Here is a 23,234-nt window from a genome sequence, read left to right as displayed (position 1 = left end):
ATGACTTTAAATATTTCTGTTTTTCTTGAGAGTATTTGAAACATAACCTCGATAACTTTGTATTTTACCTTGTGTAAAAGTATTACATCATTGTGTGAGTGGTGTAACCGACGAGCAGTAAATAAGACTCGATTGGCATTGTGTAAGTGTTGAATATTCCAATTAGTGAATATCCTTCTCATCATTTGAGAAGAAGGGGTGACGTAGGAGAGTTTTCTCCGAACATCCATAAAAATCTTGTCTTGTATTATTTTCTTTATTTCCGGCTTACTCACTCAAAACCGAACTATCACTTACTTCAAACCGAACCGGTCCATTTCTCCACTCTAACCGACTCCTTCTAAATACTCTCCAAACCGAATTGTATTTGTTGCTTCATATTGAAACGGACATTTCCGCACTTGAACTCGGTTCAAGAGTCTGTGACAATCTGTGTAGTGTTAAGAAGCGGTTTTAGTCTTTAACTAGACTATTACCAGTGTGTGTTGTTGTAGTAAGCGTTCACCCTTGACATGCCGAAACCCCGGTCCTCCAAGGGCGATCCCCATCCTAACAAGTGGTATCAGAGCGAGGTTCTTAACACTCAAGCATCCGAAGATCATCATGTCTTTCATCAACGAGCCCCTCATGTTCTGCATCGAAGAATATATTGATTGGAAGATACGCATGGAGGTGCATTTGGCCTCACAAGATAACGACATGTGGTATGTTATTACTGATTGTCCGATAAAGATTAATAAGCCAAGATGAAAATGGACGACTGAATATAAGAAGATGAATAACCTGGATAATGTTGCCAAAACATTCTATTCAAGTCGCTGGACAAAAACATGTTTAGTAAGATCAAGCTATGCTCCTCTGCTAAAGAAATTTGGGAGAAGTTAATCCAACTGTGTGAGGGCAACGACCAAATAAAGGAGAACCGGAAATAGTAGAAGGCTCTGATAGCTACTGAAAGCAATAGCAAATGGGCCGATAACGATTCAGACGACTCATCGTCCAGCGATAGTGATAATAAAGTTGATACATGCTTCACGGCTAAGAAAGAATCTGAGGTATTTGATTTCTCTTCTGAATAATTCACTAAAGAAGACTTAGTTATTGCACTCAACGACATGGTCGCTGAGTTCAAAAACTTGTCTGTTTTAATAGCGACCTGGACAAAATATAAAACTGAAGAGTCAAGTGGTACCGCTGGTGAGCCATGCGGAACCACGATATATGAACCGGTTGAACTATCCTTAGAGAATGAGAAGCTCAAGGAGACAGTTCAATCGTCAACCGAAGAAAATGAAAGAACCCAATATGTCACGGCTGCCTGGAAAAGATCTAGTGAAGCGGTGAGTCAGATGTCTAATTATCAAAGACATCTCAAATGCAAATTTTGTCTTGGATACAAGAACAACAAATCCGCCAACCGGAACAATTCCAACGGGATGAAACTCACAAAATACAATCTTCCCTTTGTAAGATTTGTCAAGAGCTCTTCAACCGACAATGAGGTAGAACGTGATTCAAAACCGCAAAAAAAATAAAATATGTAGGTCCAATCGACTCGGAAAAATGGCTTCATCCTGAGAGAAGGAAAGTCAACCGGCCAGCAAGTAAACAAACCGATGCGCGATCACATAGAACTAATCAACAGTCACCACCACGACAAAATAAGGTACTATTAGACAGACAAGAAGATGTCAAGCCGAGTACTAGAAAATTAATTAAAACTATCATTGGAAAGTTATCCGACTTATTAAAGTCTGGATTCCCAAGGGATTAATAAGTCACGGGACTAAAGAAAAATGGGGACCAGATGGTCTATTGTCTATGAATGCATATAAATCAAGACAAAAGCTTGGAAGAGACAACATTGCATCCGGGCCGGATATTGACGGACATTTCACATGAAGGGAACAAGAATGAATTGGCTAACATCCTCACAAAGCCACTTCTCGAGTCTAAGTTTTCTTCCCTTAGAAATGTTTTAGGATTGTTAGATTACAATAATTTTTAAACTAATTTAAATTTTAAAACCGGCCAATAATTACACTTTTTGAATATTTATTCTAAATAATCAAAAAGGGAGAAATTGTTAGAAAAATTAAGTAAGTTAATTTTAAAACCGACCAACAATTACAAGTTTTGAATATTTATTCTAAATAATCAAAAAGGGAGAAATTGTTAGAAAAATTAAGTAAGTTAATTTTAAAATCGGCCAACAATTACAAGTTTTGAATATTTATTCTAAATAATCAAAAAGGGAGAAATTGTTAGAAAAATTAAGTAAGTTAATTTTAAAACCGGCCAACAATTACAAGTTTTGAATATTTATTCTAAATAATTAAAAATAGAGAAATTGTTAGAAAATTTAGCTCAAATATATATATATATATGTATATATATGTTAAACCGCTAAGTTATATCAAGTATATTAATTGGTTTAAATATAACAAGAAGCTGTTGTAGTGTAGTGGTAAACATTACTGCCTGACACACAGGTGACTAGGAATCAAGTCTCACCGACTGTAAATAATATTTAAAATTTTGTTATTTCAGTGAAGCTAAGAAAAATCCAAAATTTACCTATAGGCAAGATCGGCTCGACAATGTATATCGGTTTGGTCAACCGGTGCCGTCAAACGGCACTTAATGAAGCATGGCTTCGGTCATAAATGAGTTCCGGTTTATTAAATGCTTCGGTTGATTAAATGCTGACAATCTGTGTAGTGTTATAAGAAGCGGTTTTAGTCTCTAACCGGACTATTACACGTTTGTGCTGGAGCTTATCGTAGATGGCTGTCTCTTAGGTACAATGAATCTAATAGTGATTTTACACTGAAATCACTACTCGTCGAACTTGATCAGCGTACTTGAACTATCACCGGGATTAAACCTTCAAATAAAATCATCCAAATATTTATTAGTAATAAATATGTTCATTCATTTCTTAATTAGTCCATAACTAAATAACATCAGCCTATACCTTATTTGCAAAAATGCAATGTTAGACATTCAATGCTAGCGAATTGAAGAATCCATATATTAGCCAATAGGTCAATTAAAGTTAAATGTTTATCATAACATTATGCTTTAATTTTTTAATTAAGCATTAAATATTAATTAAATAATTAATATTTAATTGTAATTTGAATTAAATTCACCGTTAATTCACGTTTGAATTTGTGTGAATTTTATTTAATTTTATTTATTTACAATCTTATTTTCATTCATTAATAGAATTGGCTTAGTTCCAACATTACTCTCCATACACTTCATCTTCATTCCACTTTTACATCTTCATAAATCTACAAATACCTACCAACTCGGATACGAACATGATCTTCGTATATATAACTCCTTCAAATTTGAATGGAAGTAAGTTTCACATTAGGCTTAACCAAGACTTATTTTTCAAACTATATACTTGAGTTTCAACTTTAATTATCATTCGTCATTGTTCAATTCAATTTATAACTTTATACATATTTATATTTTATATATAAGTTTTTGACAAACATGTTTATCTATATATATTAACAAACAAATTATTTAAATATTTAAGCGGAACCATGACTGGGTGTGTCATGGTTAGTTCTCCTTTATTAAAAAAAAAAAAAAAAAATTAAGAGCAAAGATAGGTATTTATCCTTCTTCACTAAAAACACATTTAATAAATATAATGTTATAAATGTGAAATAAAATATTATTTATTCCATTTTCACAGGCACCTTGTCTCATCCGTCAATTAAAGCTTTTATTTCATAAAACACAATTTAAGTCTTAAAAAATTAAACTTATAAAAAACATTATATAAACCAAATGCAACATGTTTATCGTGATATGTTCTATATAATTTTTTTTTATTAAATTTAAAATATAAAGATCAACCTATTAATTTTGTTTGTTAAAACGTAAATTTGGTATCAATTTCCGGTAAACTACCCTATATATATATATATATATATATATATATATATATATATATATATCAATTTAAGAAGAGTTTAGACACAATTTGGGATTATCTTTTCCATTGACCGACTGAACCGGATTTTGAAGAATAACAATCACATAATTAAGATATTTTGGGATGTCACTGCCGGAAGCTCTAGCAGATCCAGAGAGAAATTAGGAAAATTCGACTAGAACCGGAACTTTTAAAAAAAATTCTTATCACTTGTGTTACCTTCTATAAATAAAATTATTATATAAACAGATACATTTAAATAATTTTTTTACTTAATTAATTATTATTATTATCAGACTCAAATTATCCTACGCAGAATATATATAAACTTTTTTAAATGTATAAATTGATCTAGTGAGATTTGTTGACTTGTTTTATTTTGATTTTTGAGATTTTTAATATTGACAGGATTCAGAAGTGTACTTTGATCAAGTCTGTTTGGGATTTAGAGAAAATAAGAAAATGATGTTTTTTAGTCTACGTGGAACAAGACGATTGGTTCTCATAGATATATTTTTGTTTTGTTTTTCAGTTTACTTAAAATATTTAAATTGTCCAAGTCTTTTGAATAAGTGGATTACCCTTGGTATTAGTTTTATTTGAGAAATTTTAAATTAGTTTTAAAAAATTGATTAATATTTAAAGATGGATGATAAAATAATCTCGAAAATGTTCGGTTAATACTCATTAAGAGTGTATTGTCATTTATATCATATATATGATGTATTTATTTATTCTTTTCAAGAGTGTGACAGTAAAAATAGGGAGAATATTGTGTAAACTATGAGAATCCTCGAACTCATCGTTTTGTCATTTAGTTAGTTGAGATAAAGTTAAATGTTTTTAAGATCGATGAGGTATAGATATTCGAGATCTTATTTCCTTTAATAAGTCTTCTATCAAAATGGTGTTATAGATTTGCAAAGGAACCGAATAATTTTTGGGCATCGATTATCAAATGTATGTATAGTTACGATTTGTCTAGTTGATTCACAAAAATGTCTAATTATTCAGCGGGTGTAGCATTTGAAGGAAAATTTATTTTATTTGGAAAAGTTTTCGTGAGCAATCTGGTTCTTCGATCAGTTTTTGGGACGACAATTGATGTAGTGTCAAAAGTCTAGTTACAACGTATTCTGAGTTTGTTTTAATTGTTAAGTAGAAATAACACAGTTAAGGAAATGTTTGATTAGTGGTCTAGTGATTTCGCTAGCTGAATTAGATATACAAGGAGATTAAACATTATGGATAGTTTGTCCCATAATAGAGTTTTACTTTTGGTAGGACGCAAACAAGTGTCCACATCTGAACAATACATTATGCCTTGGCAAGATATGAATAGTTTCCATGTGGGGCATTGCTATAAGTTGTTCTCTAAAATGAGTTCATATATTTTTTGTTGGGAGAAACTTTGGAAGTAGAAGATTTCATCCAAGATATCGTTCTTTTGATGAAGTGTTATTCACGGCGGAATTCTTACGGATGATATGTGCATGAAAAAATGTTGTATTATGGTTAGTTGTATGTGTCATGAGAGGGTTGAATCGACAACTCACTTATTTTTGCATTGTCGAGAAGTGGCTATTATCTGGAGTCTTTTGTGGAGTATCAATGGGATTCATTGGGTGATACCCGAGTCTTTGGTAGTTGTTGAAAAATTTAGATTTATGCAACTAATATGGCAAGCCTACATAATTGGGTTATCATCCTAATTATTTTTTGATAGACTATCTGGTTGGAGAGAAATCATCAAACTTTTTACATATGGTAGTTGTTTGATGTGAAATATTTATAATACTATTATTATGATGCTTTCTGAGATTTATTCTAGAAAGTCATCGGGAAGTTAATTGTTATTTTCGGGAACTTACGAGCTCGATAACCTATTAAGTAACGTTTTTATTTTTTAGATTTTATTTTTATTTTTTATTTTTTATTTTTATTTATTTTTCTTTTTTGTCATGTTTTTGTCGTTATACTTAAAATATTTTTATTATTTTTTAATATAGATAGACATTTTTCAAGTATATATAAATATATATATATATATAAATATATATATATATATATATATAAAGATATTAATATATATATATATATTAAAAGATATTAATATATAATAATAAATATTTTAATATTTAAGTAATGAATTGATTTATATAATTATACAAGATGAAGTTTAATTATAGAAACGTGCTAGGGAAAATTGAGAAAGAGAATAATGTGTCATCACAAAAATGTGAGGAGAAAGAGAATAAAAGTGAGAATTTTTTTATTTTAATTTTTTCACCAATCAAATTGTACAAACATTATTCCTCTCTTTTCCAAATTACCTCCGTCTATTATTTCTCTTCACTATATTTGACTTAACTGATTTTTATTTTTATTATTTTTATTTTTTACCTTTTAATTTGTTTTCTTATTTGTTTAAAAAATACCACATTTTAATATAAATTAAAATTCATTAAAAGGTGTAAGGTCTAATTAAATTATATTAAAATAAAATGTGTCAAAATTAATCAACTTTGTTATAGAAAATTAATTGAGAATAATTTTTTTTTATCATTTTTCACAAACCAAATTGGGTCACACATATTCAGTTTGAAATCAGCTTAGAAAACAATGTTTTTCTAGATTCTTTTATAATATTTAATCAAAATCTTTTATAATTCTTTGTCAATCAAATTATTCTAATCATCAAACTATTGATTTATTAACTAAAATATTATAATGCAGTTATACATTTTTACAAAATTTAAATTTTAAATAAAAAAAATATTATAGTAATTTAATTAATTTAAATTCAAATTCAAATTACTTATTCAATTTGTTATCGTATAAATTTATTTTTTAACAAAATCCAAAACAAATCTTCTAATAACCATTATGGAACAAACTCTAAGCTGGGGCGTTCAACCCGAAGATTAACCGGTTCAGGCTAAGTTTGATTTTACCATTTATTATACAAATCGGTTAATTTACGGGTATTGGTAAGTGAATCGGGCTTAACAAGAACCCAGTAATTTATTTTTTTCACATCCCTGGTTAAAATACCAAAATATTCTTATATTTTAATTTTCTCTCCATTTTATAAAAATAATACAGGATAATTTTAATAGATAAATAAATAAATATATGAAATTATGGTTGAATTTTAGAAAAAAAATCATTAAAAATCTCAAAACAAAAATCACCTTCAAACGAGTGAGGTGTTATGTGAGGTTGTATATTTTTGGGTTTTATTACATTTTATTTTTTAATAAATAAAATTTTAATTTAATCATTTTTATTTAAAATTTTAAAAAAATAGAACAGAAAGGTCCACTCTCTAAAAGGGAAATTTAACTAAATGACCCTATAGATAGAGACATTTTTCTCCGTGATCACTCGATAATTAAAATTGATCTGGTGACCACTTTAATTTTTTTTAGACGCAATTACCCTTTTCGCGTAACGCGAAGGAACTTTGCGTTTCGCGAAGTGAATTAGGTTTAATATAAATACTCAAATTTTTTCATTTCTTTCATTTTCTTTCTTTCTCTTCTCTCTTTGTTCTTGTTCGACGGCAGCGGCGAAAACTACGGCGGCGGCGGAAAACAAAGATAAGAAAACCCTAACTGTTAGGATCGGGGACGCCCTTGGAGGACCGGGGTGTTTCCGGTTTCAGTAAGGGTGGCCGCTTACACAACACTCTTTGGTGATAGTCCGGTTAAAGACTAAAACCGTTCTTAGCACTGCACAAACTGTCACAGACTCTTGAACCGGGTTCAAGGGCGGAAATGTCTGTTTCAGGTTGAAGCAACGAATGCGACTTTTAGATGATGTTTTAGAAGGAGTAGGTTTTATGGATATGAGTGACCGGTTTTAGAAGTATGATTGGTTTGAGGTTTGGGTTAAGTAAACAAGAAATGAAAGCAAGGGAAAGAACACGAGACAAGAATTTGTTTATGGATGTTCGGAGCAAACCCTCCTACGTCAACCCTTCTTCTCAGGTTATGAGAAGGATCTCCACTAACTCTTTAGAGTTACAACAACACTTCCGGTCGAGCCCAACTTCGCTACTCGCCGGTTACACCAAACTCACTCTTTGATGTAATACAACAACACAACACAACAACACACAAAGAACTTCCGATTTTAGACACACCGATTTTACAGTATATAACTTTATCTCTCTAGAATTTAATGCTTTATGACTTTCAGAACTTATGATACTCACAACTACAACTGCCGAACTGCATTGAATGAAGACGATCTGTCTTCCTTTTATAGCTTAAAGTAGCCAACGGTTACTTTCTTCTCTCTCTTGCGGATTGGTCGATCATTAGCACGCCTGTTTGCAGAAAAGGTTGCTTGCACGCTTCACCTTCCTCAACACCTGGCATTCATGCAGGTGACTCTGAGCATAGGATGACATAGCCGGTTTTCAGATTGAGACACGTGTTGAACATCCACTTCCGGTTGTCAGCATCGGATCAACAAAGCATCATTGCTTTCCTCGCATGCTTCTGATCGGATCTGATCTTCTTTTATTCTTTCAAGACACGTTTCTTCCGTCATGGTACGTCACTCTTGAAGTTTGAATCTTCTGACTTTTGTTCTGAACCATCCGGTTTTTGTGTCTTGTGCAGTATCATCCGGTTGAAGTGTAAATTTCTGTCATGGCTAACCGGTTGCTTGATAAAGTGAAAACTGGTTCCTCTGATCTTTAACTTGATCACTTGAAACTGGTTTCTTTGAATTGTAGTATCAGCCGGTTTTACAACGCCAACCTGTTCATGCGGTTTTAGAGGTACCTGCACATGAAGATTAACTTCTGTTTAGTTCGTCTGGCCGGTTCCAAAATTAATCTACTTAATTTTTTCTATCAATTTCTCCCTTTTTGATTATTTAGAATAAATATTCAAAAATTGTAATGTATGGCCGGTTCCAAAATTAATCTACTTAATTTTTCTATCAATGTTTATAATACAGATTTATGTTCTTATTTCCGTATCTTCATTTCAAACCTTAACCCTAACCCTAAATCGATTTATGTTCATGTTTTCAGTATCTTCATTTGAAAACCCTAAATCAATTTATGTTCTTATTGTCTATTATCTTCATTTCAAACGATTTATGTTGTTCTTAATTAAACCCTAACCCTAAATCAATTTAATTTGTTCTTATTGGTTCATATTGGTTCATTTTTTTGTTCATCTTATTGTTCATATGTCGATGATGATATTTGTAGGTCATATGGGTTCCGTTTCAGGGAAGATACCTCGCGTTTCGCTAAGTATTTCGCGATTCGCTAAGTATTTCGCGTTTCGCTAAATACTTCGCGTTTCGTTAAGGGTCAAGATTTTTTATTATTTATAGTGAATCATGAACTTTATTTGACAAAGTGTCTATATCACTCACGGTTTTGAAGAGAAGTTGTATTAGCAAAACAAACCTTAATAGATTTTACATTAATGGAAACATTTAGATTCTTCATAAAATACCCTTGAAGAAGCCATCATTGACCTCGAGGTAAGAGAAAATGGTTTGACTTTGATTTCGTTAGTCATTAAGTTAAACAAATAAATTTCAAACAGTCTTCTCTTACCTGGAGCTCAATGATGCCTTCTTCAAAGGCCTTTTCTGAAGAATCTAAATGTTTCTCAAGTAAAATGAATAAGATTTGTTTTGCTAACATAATTTCTCTTCAAAACCATGACTTTGTTGTTGATACTTTGTCAAACGAGATAGATTACATATGAATCAAATAAAATTTTTGTACTTCGCGTTTCGCTAGGGACTTCGCGTTTCGCTAGGGACTTAGTGTTTCGCTAGGTAATTAGTGTTTCGCTAAGGAAGTCGAAGAGGCGCGCGTTTCTGCACGCGCTATACCTTATATTTTAAAAAAAAAATCATTTCTGCATGTGAACATTTCATTTCTTATATCCCTCGAGTCGTCTCTCTAACCGTCTCTTCACTGAATTTCTCCCTGCCAAGGCCGATTCTTTTTTCCGTCTTATCGTCCGTCATTAATCTCAGGTTTGTTTAGTTTTTCGTTTGTTACTTGTCTTTTTATTGTTTTATAGTGAATTTAATATTATATATTGCATTTTCTTATTTTAATAATTTTGTCAATAGATTAATTAAGAAAATAAGAAAATGGTTTTTTTTAGTCTACGTGGAACAAGACGATTGATCATTCTCATAAATATATATTATTATTTTTTTTCACTCTACTTACATGATTTAATTGTCCAAGTTTTTTTAATAAGTAGATTACGATTTGTATTTAGTTTATTTGAATAAATTTTAAATTTTTTATTAATATTTAAAGATATTAATATATAATAATAATGTTTATATAAATATTTTAATATTTAATTAATGAATTAATTTATATAAGTAACGATAGCAGCAGTAGAAAATGTGGTTTAAGTATATATGACTTTAAAACAGGAATGCCTGATTTTTTTTAGTTTGTTTTCTTATTTGTTTTACAAAATTAACGCTTTATAATATAAATTCAAATTCATTGAAAAGAGTAAAGTCTAATTGAATTTTATTAATTAATCAATTTTGTTATAGAAAAATAATTGAGAATAAATGTTTTTTTTTTCATTTTTCACAAACTAAATTGGCTCACATAACAAATTTGAGTTTGAAATTATCTTAGAGATCAAGGTCTTTCAAAAAAATATTATAAATTTTATCTGATCTATTTTTAAAAATTCATTGTCAATCAAATTATTATAACTATTAAATTATTCGTTTTATTAACTAAAATACTATAATAAAGCTATTTATTCTTACAAAATTTAAAATTTAAATAAAAAATATTATAATAATTTAACCAATTAAAAATTTAAATAAATTATTTATTTAATTTTTATTATATATATTTTTACCAAATCCAAAACAAATCTTCTAATAACGATTATGGAACAAACCTTTATTTGAGGAAGTGTTTTTTTTTTTTTTTAAATCTGGTCCGAAATATATATTTTTAAAATACCAGTTTTTAGTTTTTAGACGGGTGTTCAACCAGTTTTTTAAGTTTTGTCATTTATTTTATAAACCGATTAACCGATCGGTATTAGTATCAATTTTACCGGTAGATTAACTGGGTTTAATCAAAACCGAACCATTTAAATCGATAGAAAATTGTTTGATTGAAACTGAATCATTTAATGAATCGTTTAACTGGTTAATCGTTTAACTGGTTTAACCAGTTAAACGACAAATTATGAAAATAAAACAGGTAAGCTATCGGTTTTGTAATCAATTTTTCGATTTTTTTTATATCTCTAGTTAAAATACCAAAATATTTTTATATTTTAATTTTTTTTTTAGATAATACAAAATAAATTTAATATTTTAATAGATAAAAAGTTAATAAGATTAATGAAATGAAAAAATAGATTAAATGAAAAGAGAAAATAATCTTTACAAAAAATAATATAATTACCTTTAATGAGAAATAATTTGGGGAGTAAATTTTATAAGAGGATGACATAGCGTAATTTTATTAGTTGAAAAACGAAAAAGAATTTCTCTTAACTCTCTTTTTTTTTTTTTTTTCTAATAATAAGGTGATACTTATCGTTCTCTCATTATTTTTCTAATTTCTCTCCTTATCACTGCTTGTGAGGTTGGTTATTTAAAGGGTTTTATAACATTTATTTTGTAATAAATAAAATTTTAATTTAGTCATTTTTATTTAAAATTTTAAAAACAGAACAGAAAGGACCACTCTCTAAAAACAATAATATAAATGTATCAGACTGTCAGCTCTATGGTCCCACGATTATTGTCAAACTTAAATGATAAAAAAAAAACTACATGTGTAATGGGTGCATTCCATTCACACACTAACTCATTTGAGGACTTCCTAAGTTATTTGAATTTTAATTGCGATTTGTCCCAAACAAAATATTTTTTGGACCTAAACTAAAAGAAAATTTGTTTTTTTTAATTTTTATTAACAAAATGAAATTGTACATGTTCAATTAAAGGGTAATTCTATTATTTTTAAATAAAAGTATAATTATAATATTTTAAAAAATAAAAAAAAAAATTATTTAAATGATTGAAGTGATAAACTAATTCTAGAATAAAACCTTAAAAAAATTACCAATTTCATTGGAAGGTCAATTGACAGAGAATTAAATAATTCACTGTTCACAATTAATTATTTTATTAATTAAATTGACTAAATTATTATTAAAATACTATATTTTTTGTAAATTAATTTTTTTTAATATATATATATATATATATATTCCTACTTAAATAATTTTTAAATTACTTAATTTTTAATAATCCATATTAGGATATGACATAATAATTTATTGACCATGTTATTATTGTTGAGTAGAATGATGTGCACGTTCTTGAAGAAAATTTCAAGAATTTTTGGTCGAAAAATCTTGCCGAAAAAATTCTAGCCGAAAATTTTTAGAGTTAAAAATGGTACAACGTGATACTTTAGAATTACAAAAACCTATATATAATATTCATATTTATAATTTATTTTCCTATATAAATGAGTATAAATCTTTAGATCTAGGACAAAAGTAGGCTAGAGACTTAAATGTGGATAAGACTTGAGAAGTTAGACAATAATTTTTAAAATGAGTTAAATAATTAAACTTTTACAAAATAAAATTAAATTGTCCATATTAATCTGTTAAAAAAAAAACTAAATGTAAACAACACAAATTTAAGAAAAAAATCATATCAAAATATTAAATTAAATTAAATATTTAAATATTATTACTATTTATAAAAACATTATCGGAAAGGTTTATGTATGAATTAATATATAAAATATCCAGTTTGAAACCAGCTTTGGAACGGAATGGACAATTTTTGTTTTTTAAATAATTTATAAATTATTTTTTAAAAATTTATTTAAAATATTAATTTAAATAAAATAATTTTTGAATTTTATTTTTATAATTATGTATATATTAATATATTTAATAATATTTTTTCATTAAATTCAACTTAACTATAATTTAAGCGTGTTTCAAAAAAAAAAGAGAAAAAATAATAATAATGACACATTCTCTCCTCCCTCTATTTTATTTTTAAATGGAATTTAGGTTTTATAGTCATAACTACTTACTAGGACAGCTTAGATGATCAATTACAACCACACAAATTTTCATTAAAAAAACAATAAAGTTGGTACTAGGATGATTGCGGATCAGATCTCTTTACTCATTAAGGTTTCAACCAGAAAAATAAACTTTAAATTAAAATTTTACCGACCATAATATAAATTATTACATTTTTTTAGTTTAACTTAATATATATAAAATTAAACTTAAATATACAAATTTTCTTTTAGCTTAGGGTGTCCAAATTCCAAACTTCAGGGTCTCTACATTCAATAATTTATATATAAATATGTTTGAATTAATTTTAAAATAACAAATTAAACAAAATTAATTAAAAAAATATTAATATTATAACATTTCAAACAATCTTTTATTGAACAAAGATATAAAATTCAAGTTGGTAAAGTTATAAATAAAATAATTATTAATCATAATAATTATTAATTTATTTTAAGATTAAATTGGTGCATTATCTTAATAAATTGAAATATATATATATATATATATATATATATTTATATATTTATTTATTTATTTATCAAAACTCAATATTAAGTCCTAAAATAATATGATTTTTTCAGATTAGGTGGCTTAAATGTTCTACCATAATATTAGGTACCATAAGAATGGGAGATTGAGATAGAAAGAGGGCTTTCAGATCAATCCTAATTTATTTTTTCCATCTAATGAAAACAAATTAATTAAATTATTTCGCTCTATATTTGTCCTTTAAAAAAATCATTTTTTTCACTATATAAGCCACAATCGTGAGTCTCATTTCTTCAACAAGATATTCTTCTTCTTCTCTCTTTCTCTCGAAAATATGAACTCACTCAGCACTTGCAATTCATTGTTCCTAAAAATTAAACAAATCAAAAGTCAGCAGAAATCTGCAGAAAAGATTATTGATCTTCCTCCGTTACTTAATTCCACGGCAATCCCATCTTTTCCCGGATTCAGTAAACTCTCTCTTGAGAAAACAAGGATGTTGGATCATCCCAACAACACCAATTATAGCATTATAAGTTCTGGAAAGTTCGGTAAGTATGGCGGAAAGTTCGTCCCTGAGACCCTAATGGCTAGTTTATTTCACCTTGAACGTGAACTCAATGCCGCCTTAGACGATCCTCTGTTTCAAGTTAGTTTTCTCTCTAACTCTCTGTTTCATGCCTGATCAAGTTCAATTATTATTGATTTCTGATTTTTTTTTTCTTAATGTATTCTAAGGTGGAGCTTGAAACTCTATTGAGAGATTATGTTGGAAGAGAAACTCCGCTATACTTTGCTGAAAGACTTTCTGAGCGTTACAAGGACAAAAATGGGAGAGGACCCGAGATATATCTCAAGAGGGAGGATCTCGTACATGGAGGTGCACACAAGCTAAACAATGCTCTCCCACAGGCTATGTTAGCCAAGAGAATGGGGTTGAAGAACATCGTCGCAGCCACGGGAGCTGGACAGCACGGAGTGGCTGTCGCGAATTCCTGTGCTAGGCTGGGATTGGATTGTAAGATATTTATGGGGAAACACGACATGGAAAGACAATCATCTAATGTAATCCTCATGAATCTAGCTGGTGCTAAGGTAAGATGATATTAGTACAACCCCTACATAGATCCGTAAGTCCGGTGTATAAAAATATATGTATGTGTGCAGGTGATAGCGGTTGATGGTGGGTTTAAAGAGGCGACGTCAGAAGCAATAAAGGGTTGGGTCGAGAATCTCCAAACTAGTTACTTCCTCTCCGGCACAGCGGTGGGTCCACACCCTCTGCCGGAGATGGTGAAGCGATTCCAGAGAATTATCGGAAAGGAGACTTGCAAGCAAGCGAAGGAGAAATGGGGAGGCAAGCCAGATGTGTTAGTGGCTTGTGTTGGGAGCGGTTCAAACGCACTAGGTCTCTTCGATGAGTTTGTGGGAGACAATGATGTCCGACTTATTGGAGTGGAGGCAGCCGGTACAGGATTAGACACAGGAAAACACTCTGCAACTCTCACAATGGGAGATGTAGGTGTTTTTCATGGATCAATGGGATACTTGTTACAAGATGAGGAAGGCCAAATCATTGTCCCCTATTCTATAGGCGTCGGGTTAGTTATAACTAGCCTCTATTAGTCTAACTAATGTCTAGGACTTCAATATTTAAATATGAGCTTGGTTGATTTAATTTCAGGTTAGAATATCCAGCAGTTAGTCCGGAGTTGAGCTTTCTTAAGGACACAGAACGAGTTGAGTTTCACACAGTGACCGACCAAGAAGCTACGGAAGGTAAAATCCATTCTCGTATCGTATTTATACATATATTCGATGAACAATAAAATTAAAAAATCGATTTGTATGCATGCATGCAGCATTCAAGAGAGTGTGCACATTAGAGGGGATATTTGCAGCATTGGAGACTTGCCATGCTTTGGCATATCTTGAAAAGCTTTGCCCTACTTTGTCAGATGGTGCTAAGGTTGTGGTTTGTTGCAGTGGAAGAGGAGATAAGGATGCTCAAACTATTATTAACCAGTTTTAAACAAGATTGGAGATAAAGGCTAGAATTATTAATTAAGTAATAATTTAATATGTTAATTACCATGTTCTATTGTAAATACATGTTATTTTTGTGCTTATTTGTGTGACCTATTAGGTTCTTGTATACTATGGTTGTCTATAATTTACAAATCATGAATATAACATAGTTTGTGGTTGAATTCTAGTTATTGTCCATGATTATAAAATTTGTTAACTTTTGCCTTTTTGTTGAACATTGATACTATTTATATTTATTGCTACCAAATTCAATTATATTGCATTTACCCATGAATTCATTATTATCTTTATTTCTTGATTATTTCAAAAACTTTTGTATGCTTCACATATCATTTGATGCCATCCAAGTAAAAGTGAAATACATCATTTAAATCATAAAAATAAATTAACCTAACGTGAATAGAACACGCAAACTTATAGATACATTATTGCGCTACAAATACTTTAATATTGTTTCACGAACTTTTACATAAGAATTGTGAACTCTTGTAAAGGCTTAAGAAGAGTTCAAATAAATTAACGCTATGCTTGAATCTCCGAAATTAATAAGGCTCGTTTTGAACACATGTATTTTTTTTCCCTTAGAATTACTCGTTTTTACATATTTGCTTCATATTTCGTTATACTATTACGCGTTTTCAGCTAAAAGGGTTATTACATGACCGGCCTCGAGTTTTGGGTTGCCCTTGCCCTAGATTTAATAAACTGGCTGCTTTAGCCCGAGGGCTTGCGGGCTTACCCCAAAGGCGACCCTAAAGATAAAAAATGTGTCGTTCGTCCTCAACACTATGACAACATAAATATATTTTATTTTTATTTTTATTTTTTATTGGAACCAATAACTTGATCAAATAGCTTATGTCCAAAGCTAACCCTAGCCAGGTCACAACCATAATTTTGATGCATAGTGTAAAAAAGGCATCGATGTATGTCTAACTTTTATTTTATTTTATTTTTCAGCTTTTTTCTCGAAATCCAACCTTAGCCTACATGTAGGTTTCTCGAGTCCTATTTATTTATTTTAATTTTTGTAACATGACATTATCTAGACACATTTTCTAGGGATATATTCGATACAAACTTTAGTCATATTCTTAGGATCGGATTATCCCTAGATGCACAAACTATGATTTGATTAATAGACGGAGAGTAAAAATAATATTTTATAAATGATCAAAGTTTAGAGTAGAGACCGTCATTTTGATGAGCACGTGAAACATGGTGTGAATGCCCTTTCTTTCGGATCTCTAAGTCGCATTCAAAAATGCAAAATATTTTTTCTTTTCTCAATTTCTCGAGAAAAAAATTGTGTGACGACTCTAAAAATGTCAAAGTTAGTCTATCAATTTTATTAAACTCTATTTATGATTCCTCACCTTACTTTAAATGAGACAACAACTTTGAGAAAGTTGTTTATCTAGTTTTCATTTTACGAGGGTCGAGAGAAAGTAGAAACGGGATTCAATGAAAACGTTTTGAAATTTTTGTTAGTTTAGCCTAATATTCTAATTCATCATCCTACTTATGAATCGACAGGAATGTAAATTATGGGCGGAGACTAATTGAATTTTCAAGATTTTTTCAAAGGTCGATTTTTTAGACGTTACAAGTTATTATTAGAATTAAGACTTACAAAACATTCCAAGACAATCTTATAGAGTTGTCTAAACTCTAGAATGTCTTAGATCAAGCTTAATTCACTCTTTCCACAATTCTAGAAAAATCCGAAAACTTCCAAGTCTCCAACAATGACATATTTAGCCAGGAGTATTTTCTCTCTCAAAATTAGAGATGCTAAGATGTTAATAGCTTTCAATCTTCATTTGAGGACAATCATCGTTATCTCCCGAGCACGTCGGGCCTTTCAGGGTTCAAAATGGTCAATTAAATCGAATTCTATCGTTTTTAAAAACATCGTTTTGTCGGGGTGTTCTTCAGCCATTCTTCAAGTTGAAATGGCGTCGTTCCACCTTCTCCCTTTCCTTGGCCTAACTCTAATTTGCGAGTTGACTTCATGTTGGATTAGGCATGGTTGGTTGGTTGGGTTGTTTGCTTGGTCGACTCACCCCCAAAGTTTCTTGACTCACGACCCTCTTGTTGTTGTCGCCCCGCATCGGCCCTCATTGCGGTTTTTTTTTTTCGAGATTCCATTACTTTTTTTTCTTACAAAATAAATAAACGATAAAATGTCACTTTGAAACTAATTATTTGTTCTAATTTCGTACAATTATCCTCATATGAATTTAATTTTTTTTAAATCTCATCATTTTTCAGAAATAAATTTTTATAATAAATCATTTTGTATAAACACTAATTTGTATTAATTATTTTTTAATATATAATTATATCTATATATATATATATATATATATATAATGATGCTTAATTTTGAAAGTGTCCGGATTGTCAGGTCGAGAGCTGTGGTTAATTTGGATATATATGTAAGAATAAATGGATACTTGGGTCGGATTGTGGGTTGACCCGCCCATAAACATAAAACGGTTAAAAATAAAATTAAAAATGCTATAAGTATGGTTCGAACTCGCAACCTAACAAAATAAGTACAACTCTTTAACCAACTAGGCTAATAACATTTTATATATTAAATTCAATACCAAATTTGATGAACGCGGAACGTTGTAACAATATAAGTTCAACTTTTTAACTAACTAATCTATGTATATATAATGATGCTTAATTTTGAAAGTGTCCAGATTGCCGGGTCGAGAGCTGTGGTTAATTTAGATATATATGTGAGAGTAAATGGATACTTGGGTCGGATTGTGGGTTGACCCGCCCATAAACTTAAAACGGTTAAAAATAAAATTAAAAATGCTATAAGTGGGTTCGAACTCGCAATCCTAACAATAAGTACAACTCTTTAACCAACTAGGCTAATAATATGTTATATTTTAAATTCATACCAAAATTTGATGAACGCGCGGAACGTTGTAACAATATAAGTTCAATTTTTTTAACTAACTAATCTATATATATATATATATATATATATATAATGATGCTTAATTTTGAAAGTTTCTGGATTGCCAGGTCGAGAGCTGTGGTTAATTTGAATATATATGTAAGAGTAAATGGATACTTGGGTCGGATTGTGGGTTGACCCGCCCATAAACATAAAACGGTTAAAAATAAAATTAAAAATGCTTTAAGTCTATATATATATATAATGATGCTTAATTTTGAAAGTTTCTGGATTGCCAGGTCGAGAGCTGTGGTTAATTTGAATATATATGTAAGAGTAAATGGATACTTGGGTCGGATTGTGGGTTGACCCGCCAATAACATAAAACGGTTTAAAAATAAAATTAAAAATGCTATAAGTATGGTTCGAACTCACAATCTAACAAAATAAGTACAACTCTTAACCAACTAGGCTAATAACATTTTATATTTTAAATTCAATACCAAATTTGATGAACGCGGAACGTTGTAACAATATAAGTTCAACTTTTAACTAACTAATCTATATATATAATGATGCTTAATTTTGATAGTGTCCGAATTGCAGGTCGAGAGTTGTGGTTAATTTGGACATATATGTAGAGATAATGGATACTTGGGTCGGATTGTGGGTTGACCCGCCCATAAACATAAAACGGGTAAAAATAAAAATTAAAAATGCTATAAGTATGGTTCGAACTCGCAAACTAACAAAAATAAGTACAACTCTTTACCACTAGGCTAATAACATTTTATATTTAAATTCAATACAAAATTGATGAACGCGGAACATATAACAATATAAGTTTCAACTTTTTAAACTAACTAATCTATATATATATAATGATGATTAATTTTGAAAAGTGTCCGGATTGCCGGGTCGAGTGCTAGTGGTTAATTTGGATATATATGTGAGAGTAATGGATACTTGGGTCGGATTGTGGGGTTGACCGCCCATAAAACTTAAAAACGGTTTAAAAATAAAATTAAAAATGCGATAGGTATGGTTTAAACTCGCAACCTAACAAATCAAGTACAACTCTTTAACCACTAGGTTAATAATATTTTATATTTTAAATTCAAAACACCAAATTTGATCAACGCGGAACATTGTAACAATATATTTTTATCCGTGTGCATGCACGTGGATCTTCCTAGTGGGTTAAGAGTCACTTAAAAAAAACTCATTTGAGTTTTTAAACAATAAGTGTTGAAGTACAGCAAACCGAACGAATCAATTAAACTTTTGAAATAATTTCTACCAATATTTTAAAACGATAGTTAAAATTAGTCTTAGCAAATATTTGATAAATAATGTCAGAAAATATCACATGTCAATGATAATTGACCATCTACGTATGTGAACAAAAAATGTGAGAAACTTATACAAATCACGAGAAAATATTTATAAGAGAGTCTCCATATGAAATATTTATTCCAATATCTCTTTATTGAAAAAAAACTCAAGATTTTATAATTTCGTCTCACTTATTGTTAAGAAGAGGATGCACATGACTCGAGAATAGGGAATGGCAATAGGTACTCGATAGTCGGTTCGTGTATTTTAAATCGGATTTAGGGTCGGGCAATGGGGAGTGGAGAAGATACCCGGTCGGGTACGGAGTCGGGAATGAAGAGTTGCGAACTAACTCGATACTCAATTATACTAATATTAATTTTTTATTATTAAAGTTTAATGTGTGACTTTTTAAATGATTCATCATTAGGAAATTGTATTATAAATATACCATTTAATTTGATCTTATCACATATCTATATATCTAATAACGCTTAATTTAAAAATATTGGAGGTGTTGTACACGTTCTTTCTCCTAAATCATCCACAAATCAGGTAATTTCTCTTCCTAATTTATTTATTTTAATTAGTTTCTCTCTCCTAATATATATATACATATTTATATACATAAATTTATTTCCTAATATATATATATATATATTTCATTATTTTTTTTTCTCTTTTTACTATATAGATATTTATATTTTTTTCACACTAATAATATAAAATATTGTTTTATTAATAATTTTTATATAAAAATATATAATATTACCTAACATATTTATTTTATATTTAATAATAACAATGTATAAAATAATGCTCATCATATATTAATAAATAATTCTTAATTATAAAATCTTGCAATATTTTCTTCTCCACCCAAACTTTTCATTTTCTTTTCCACCCAAATATTTTTCCTACTTATAAATAATCTTACATCAACAAAGTCCAACTGCAACAACTACGTCCAACAAACACTAATATTTCTTCCTCCTCTCTTACTCTTCTTTTCTTAAAATTGTAGTTTGGTCTGGTTAAAACAGATGGGGAGATATTACAACCGAGAATATTCAACTCGGAGTCCCTATGGATTGTTGAGCACGATTGGATCCTCCGATTATGGCCAATTACATTGGAAAATGTGTAAAGTTTCAGATAGCAACGATACAGGTTGCATCTTTGAAAGGGGAGAGGTTTTGGTGATGACCATGGCGTTAACTGCGATTCTAGAGGCGATTGTAAGATTGGCTAAAGAAGCTGTGAATGGGGTAGAGAACTGGTTATCTGATGCATGGTTATCTGATTCAGATTTAGCCTTTGCCGGTCAAAATTGCATGGCATTGGTGGATTGATGCGTTTGAATTGTTGGGAGGAATTTTGGATGGAGTCTCTCTCTGTGATTTTAGAGGATAACCAAAGGCGGAATTGTTTTTAATAAACAAGATTGAAGTCAATCTTATGTAAGAGCTTAGATATTGATAATATTTAATAATTTAATTCTCCAACTTATTAAGTCTAATGGATGATTTGTGTTATCTATTATTTATTTTATGTACTCTCATAGTCAATTATAATCCAGTCATAGTACCATATAAAATTACAATTTCTTTCCTAAATATTAATCATATTATATAATAATAATATATAGATATTTTCTCACCTAATATAATAATATTTTTTGTTATTTCTCTCTTTCACACTCTAATTAATTATTTTCTCTCACATATTATATATATATTTTTCTCTCTTAATTTCTCTTTTACAATATGTATAATAATAATAATAATTCCCAAATTTTCTCTATTAATAATTATTAATTTATCTCTCTTTCTATAATTAGTACTTTTTTTTCTAATTAATATTAGAAAAAAAGAAAAAATTTTGTTATTTTTTCTGTCATTAGAATGTGCCAAGCAATTCCATTTAAAATTCTTTCTCCCAATTTCACTCTCTCAATCATTTCTTTAATAATATATATATTCCCTCACCTAATATAATTAATAATTTTAATTCTTTCATCTCTTTCCTACTCTAGATTAATTATATTTTCTCTCACCTAATATATATATATATTTCTCTTTACAAATATTTATAATAATAATAATAATTCTCAAATTTTCTCTAATAATAATTACTAATTTATCTCTCTTTTATAATTACTATTTTTTTCCTATTAATATTATAATTTTATTTATAATACACAAAATAATACTATATAAGATATTTATAATTATATATAATATATTGGGATATATAATAATATATAATGACATTTAATATGATTTATAAAACTGATAATAAAATTACAAATTTTATTTTCCTAAATATAATAATTAATATATATAATATATATATATCTTCTCTCACCTAATATAATTAATTAGTTTTGTTCTTTCTTTCATACTCTATATTAATTATTTTTCTCACTTAATATATATATTTTCTCTCCTAACTTTTTTTAATATCCTAAAATTTCTCTTACAATAATTACTAATTTATCTCTCCTTTCTGTAATATTAATTTTTTTCCTAAATAATATTTTTATTATTTTATCTCTCATATAATTATCTTTTTTTATTAATTTTAAATAAACTTGTTAATAATAAATATTTATTTTTTATATATATAAATATTTATAATATACAAAATAGTACCATAATATATATATATATATATATATATAATAACATCAATAAAATTGACATCAAAGTATAATTTACAGTTACTTTCTCTCTTACTCTATTTTTCTTAATTAAATTATATTAATATTAATTCAAATTTCTCATTAAATAAATTTACATTAAATATTAATTATAAAACCTTCAACAAAACGTATAATAAAATATTAATATAAAACCTCTAATAAAATATTTCTTATTAATTTAGCCTTAAATATTAATTATAAAACCTTAATAAAATATTAATATAAAACCTCCAACAACATAAATTCTTACTAATTTAGTATTAAATATTAATTATAAAACCTTACAATTAAATCATACTTTCATTTTGTTCTCCACCATATAATATAATATAATATAATATAATATAATATAATATAATATAATATAATATAATATAATATAATATAATATAATATAATATAATATAATATAATATATATATATATATAAATTAACAATAAAAATTCATTCAAAGTATAATTTATAGTTATCCTCTCCTATTTATTTTTCTTAATTAAATTATATTAATATTAATTCAAATTTCTAATTAAATAAATTTACATTAAATATTAATTATAGTTAGAAAAAAGATAAAGGATGAGGAGAATGATAAATTTTGTTATTTTTTTAGTCAATAATCGAATATGCGCCACATTGTTCCTTTAAAATTCTCTTTCACAATTTCCCTC

General features: G+C 28.7%; 1 protein-coding gene across 1 annotated transcript; it reads left to right on the top strand.

Annotated features, from left to right (window-relative positions):
* The first annotated feature begins 13,888 nt into the window (after positions 1-13,888).
* LOC124927058 (tryptophan synthase beta chain 1-like) lies at positions 13,889-15,603 on the top strand. The gene is made up of 5 exons (XM_047467402.1): positions 13,889-14,203; positions 14,293-14,649; positions 14,722-15,155; positions 15,239-15,333; positions 15,417-15,603. Exons 1-5 carry the CDS (start codon positions 13,889-13,891, stop codon positions 15,584-15,586), a joined length of 1,371 nt encoding a protein of 456 aa, XP_047323358.1. The 3' UTR covers positions 15,587-15,603.
* Positions 15,604-23,234: the final 7,631 nt, after the last annotated feature.

The sequence above is a fragment of the Impatiens glandulifera genome, chromosome 1 (genome assembly GCF_907164915.1).
Source record: "Impatiens glandulifera chromosome 1, dImpGla2.1, whole genome shotgun sequence".
In the NCBI taxonomy this organism is placed as follows: Eukaryota; Viridiplantae; Streptophyta; class Magnoliopsida; order Ericales; family Balsaminaceae; genus Impatiens; species Impatiens glandulifera.
The sequence above is the reverse complement of the archived record's forward strand: the minus strand, read 5'-3'. Positions and strand labels throughout refer to the sequence as shown.